Genomic DNA, 4,439 nt, shown 5'->3' on the forward strand with positions numbered 1-4,439 from the left:
GGGGTGGGGGAGTGTGCGTAGGGGTTGCGTGGCGCGGATGACTCAGCGTTTCGTGACGAGGGAGGGTGCCGCGCAGCAGGGCAGCGCTGGATTATGGGAGGGGTGCGCGTAGTGCAACATACCAAATCGAACACGTGCACCTGCAAGATGCGCGCGAGATGCGTGGGAGGGAGAGAGAGGGAAGATGCAGCGATGCCAAATAGTGGGTGGGGGAGGGGCTGCACGTGCAGAGGGGTCGATGATCGCGCTGCGACAATCGAGGCGGCAGGATTTCCAACTAACCACCCGATCAATTCTTTGACCGGTTAAAGTGCAGCAGCCAGCGCCTATAGATTGCATCATGCGTCAGTTTGGGTGCGGAAGCGGTCGAGTCGAGACGTCTCTCTCTCGCGCGCGTCGTTTGTGCTCCGGTCCAGTGATTGGGTGTGCGCGCGCAGCAGCAGCAGGGTGACGCTGCATAGTGCAACCAGCCATACTGTGTGCAACTATTCTCGGTAAGCAAATTCTTCGCGAGCGCGACGCGTGTTTATATTTATTCTTATATTTGTATCTCATACTCATGCGAATTATTATTATTATTTCTCTACAGAAATGTCGCCGCCTCCGAAATTCGAATGTGAGAAGTGCGGAGCGAAATTCGCAAGACCCGCCCGCCTTCGAGAACATCAGTCAAAACCATGCACCCCACAGTGTCAGAAGTGCCTCAGGAACTTCAAGTCCAACGGATGTTTAAAAAAGCACATAGAAGCAGCAACATGCGGGGCGATATTTTCTTGCGATAAATGCAGCAAGATCTGCAAGTCTAAGAAATCTTTGCAAGACCATAAAAGATGCCATTTTAGAAACTACGTGTGCAAGGAGTGTTCCCAAACATTCAGTCGTCATTATCATCTCCAGCAACATATTGAATCGATACACCAAACAGGAAAATGTGTTACATGTCCGAGATGCGACAAGAAATGTAAAACAGAAGATCGACTTCGATATCATTTTGATCGCGTGCATAGTGAGGAGCGAATGTGCGATGTGTGTCATACTACGATGCGAAACTTAAAAGAGTACCAAAAGCACAAAAAAGTCTGCAAAAAGGACAACGGAAAGAAACCTTCATCCTATCTGTGCCTCTACTGCCGCGAATCGTTTGCATCCGCACACGATCGAGACGTGCACTACCAGAAGTGCGCAGAGCACCAGAAACAAGCAAGTCAATTCGGAGGAGCCGGCCCCAGCAATCAAGAAGAGGGGTCAGAAGAAGAAGAAGAGGAACTGCAATGGGACACCACGTACGCGCTCAAGAAGAACGTATCCAAGCACTCGACGACGGTGCAAAACCAGTACGACTTGGAAGCATGCCTTATCAACAACAAGAAAAACATCATTTCAAAATTAAAGAAACATCTGCAAGAAGCAATACAAGGCATTAAATGGCAGATCAGCGGCAAAGTCGCTGCCTCTCGCGAGGTGCCCGCGGAACCGGGCTCTGCACAGTTGGAGATTGAAAGGCAGACGCTGTATTTGAACAGCTACCAACACACGCTTTTCAAGCACGGCGACAACGTCCAGGAGACCGTCGAGAAAGCTCTCGCCGAGGTTCTGACGATGGCGGATCACACTAACCTCAAAGGCAGTTCGTGGGTGATCAGTGAAGTGGTCGGGTTTGACTTGAACATTGCAACGAATAGCCCGCTCCGCGGAAGCTCATACATTTCGACACCCACCCATTTGAAGAATTCGAAGCAGACTCTTGTTAATATTCAAAATTATGGCAACGACGATTGCTTTCGACTGTCAATTATTGCTGCATTGCACCCCGCAGCAGACAACAAATATCGACAAGCTAACTACACCAAGTATTTGGATGAGCTAAATATGGGAAATATTAAATACGAACCAATGAAAGTAAAAGATATTCCCAGATTTGAAAAACTCAACCCCGCAATTAGTTTGACCGTGCTCTATGAAGATGTGATCGAAGAAGATGAAGAGGAGAAGGAGGAAAGTGCGGACGGGGATATACCCATCGACGATAGCGCCATGGAGTGCGAAGAGGCGGAGGACAGCACTGGAGAAGAAGAACAAGTGAATGAAGAGGAAGAAGAGGAGGGGGAAGCAGTGAGCTGGGACGCCGATACACAGAAGACAAAAAAGAAGACGAAATCAATTATTGTGCCGCTGTACTGCACCAGTGAAAAGAAGGAAAACCACATCACACTTCTCTTGCTGGAACGAGAGGGCCAATACCACTATGTGTTAGTTCAGGATATTCATGCCTTTTTGTACAGTCAAACACGCAAGAGGGCTCGTGCGTTCTACTGCTGCTACTGTTTGAATACTCTTCCAACTCAAGAAAGACTTAACCAACATGAAAATTCGTGCAAGGAATTCGGTGCGCAGCGAATAGAGTACGCAAAGCCAGGAACGGTTTCATCATTCGATGCAAAATGCTTCCCCAAAACTCAGCGTGTCCCCTTCACGGCATATTTTGACTTTGAGTGTGCACTGAAAAAATTGGAAGGTAGTGACGAGAGTGGAAGAAATCGGGTGCAAGAACACGTGCCCGTCGCCTATGCCATTGCAGTCGTTGACTGGGAAGGAAAACTGGCGAGGCCGGTAATTTCACATGCTGCTGACAAAGACGTTGACAAACATTTTGTCGACACAGTTCTGCAGCTAGAGGAAGAACTGTGGGCGATGCGCCCAGACTTCCCGCTGCACATGTCGCCGCAGCAGGAAAAAGACTGTAAAAACGCAAAAGAATGTTATTTGTGCAGAAAACCGTTTGCAAAAGACGAGGACCGTGTGAGAGATCACGAGCACCTGCAGGAGAAGGAAAATATTCGCGGAATGGCTCACGGAGCATGTAATTCAGCAGTAAAACGCACATCCTTTCTCAGCTTAGTGTCACACAATGGGTCCAAATATGATGTGCATTTGGTGTTCCGGGCGTTCATGAGTCATCCAAAACTACGATCGAAGAGGATATCGGTGCTGGCCAAGACGATGGACACATACAGAAGTGTCACCATCCATCTGGGAAAAGATAGAAGATCCATAAAAATGGTGGACAGCTTTAATTTCTTTTCCGAGAAACTCGACTCCATCACAGAACACCTCACTGATGCAGAGCTGTCCATACTCAAGGAGGCTTACCCAGATCCGACCCACTACGAGTTGCTCCGGAGAAAAGGAGTATACTGCTATGAATTCACCGAGTCGTACGCAAAACTTGTAGCCCAAAAGACGCTTCCTGCACGACAAGATTTTTATTCCTCCCTGAGCAACTCTCTGCCGAGCGCGGAGGAGTATGAGCGCGCGCAGCACGTGTGGAACGGGATGGGGTGTGAATCTCTACTCGACTACATGAGGCACTATTTGTATGCGGACGTCCTGCTCTTGGCGGCCTTCTTTACCAAGTTCAAAGCGATGACGTTCGCTAAATATGGTCTAGAAGTCTGCCATTTTGTCTCCATCTCATCGCTCACCTGGTGCCAAGCACTGAAATTCACTCATGCCGAGGTTGAAGTTCTATCGGATCCGGATATGTACCAGATGTTTGAGAGGCAAAAGAGAGGCGGCCTGGCCTGCATCATGCAGCGGTACTCGGAGGCAAATGTGCCCGGAACATCTACGTACAGTCCGACAAAGCCAGAAAAGCACATTCAGATTTATGACGTGAATGCTCTGTATTCAAATGAAATGTGCAAAAAGCTGGCGTATAACAACTACCAGTGGGTGGAGCCCGAAGATCTTGCTAAAAAGGATTGGACACAGGTTCGTGAGGATGACGATGAAATGTACACGGTCGAGGTGAGCCTCGAGTACCCGGCCGAGCTGCACGATGCGCACGACGAGTGGCCGTGTGCCGTGGAGAAGGTGGTGGCCCCCATCGAGTGGATGAGTCCGTACCAGCAGCGGATCGCTGCGCGTCTTCCTAAAGCACAACTTAAAGAACCCAAACTCATTGCACATCTGGGACCACGACAGAACTACGTCGTGCACGGCGCAGTCCTCGCCTTGTACCTCAAGCTGGGCCTCCGAGTCACCAAATTTCACCGTGGCGTGAAATACGAGCAGAAGGCCTGGCTGAAGCCATATATTGAGGATCTGATGACGGAGCGGCAACGCACAAAGCTCAAATTCGAGCAAAAGGCGTACAAGCAGTTCTCCAACTCGACATACGGGTAAGATAGTGTTTACGTGTTCAAAATAACCGTTTTCGCGGCAAAATATTGATATTAACGTTTCGTTCTGCTTACAGGTATCTGCTCCGCAATCCTCGGTTTGATCGTCAAGTGGAAATTGTCTGCACTCCCGAGAGAATGAAGAAGTTGGTGGCGAAGCCCACCTTCAAATCTTTCACCATTTTCGACGAGAATTTAGTCGCAGTGGAGAAAGCACCATCTACAATCAAGTTGATGCAATGCGTGGCGGCAGGCGTC

General features: G+C 49.1%; 1 protein-coding gene across 1 annotated transcript in view; it reads left to right on the top strand.

Moving 5' to 3' along the window:
• Positions 1-237: 237 nt before the first annotated feature.
• The window catches only part of LOC113213677 (uncharacterized), a 10,294-nt gene continuing 6,092 nt past the window's right edge, over positions 238-4,439 (top strand). The window contains exons 1-2 of the mRNA XM_052273450.1: positions 238-4,181; positions 4,259-4,436. Of these exons, the coding sequence (XP_052129410.1) occupies positions 592-4,181; positions 4,259-4,436 (3,768 nt within the window). The 5' untranslated portion in view covers positions 238-591. The remainder of the gene's footprint in view (positions 4,182-4,258; positions 4,437-4,439) is intronic.

Source organism: Frankliniella occidentalis, unplaced genomic scaffold, assembly GCF_000697945.3.
Source record: "Frankliniella occidentalis isolate FOCC.00 unplaced genomic scaffold, Focc_3.1 Scaffold272, whole genome shotgun sequence".
Taxonomy (NCBI): Eukaryota; Metazoa; Arthropoda; class Insecta; order Thysanoptera; family Thripidae; genus Frankliniella; species Frankliniella occidentalis.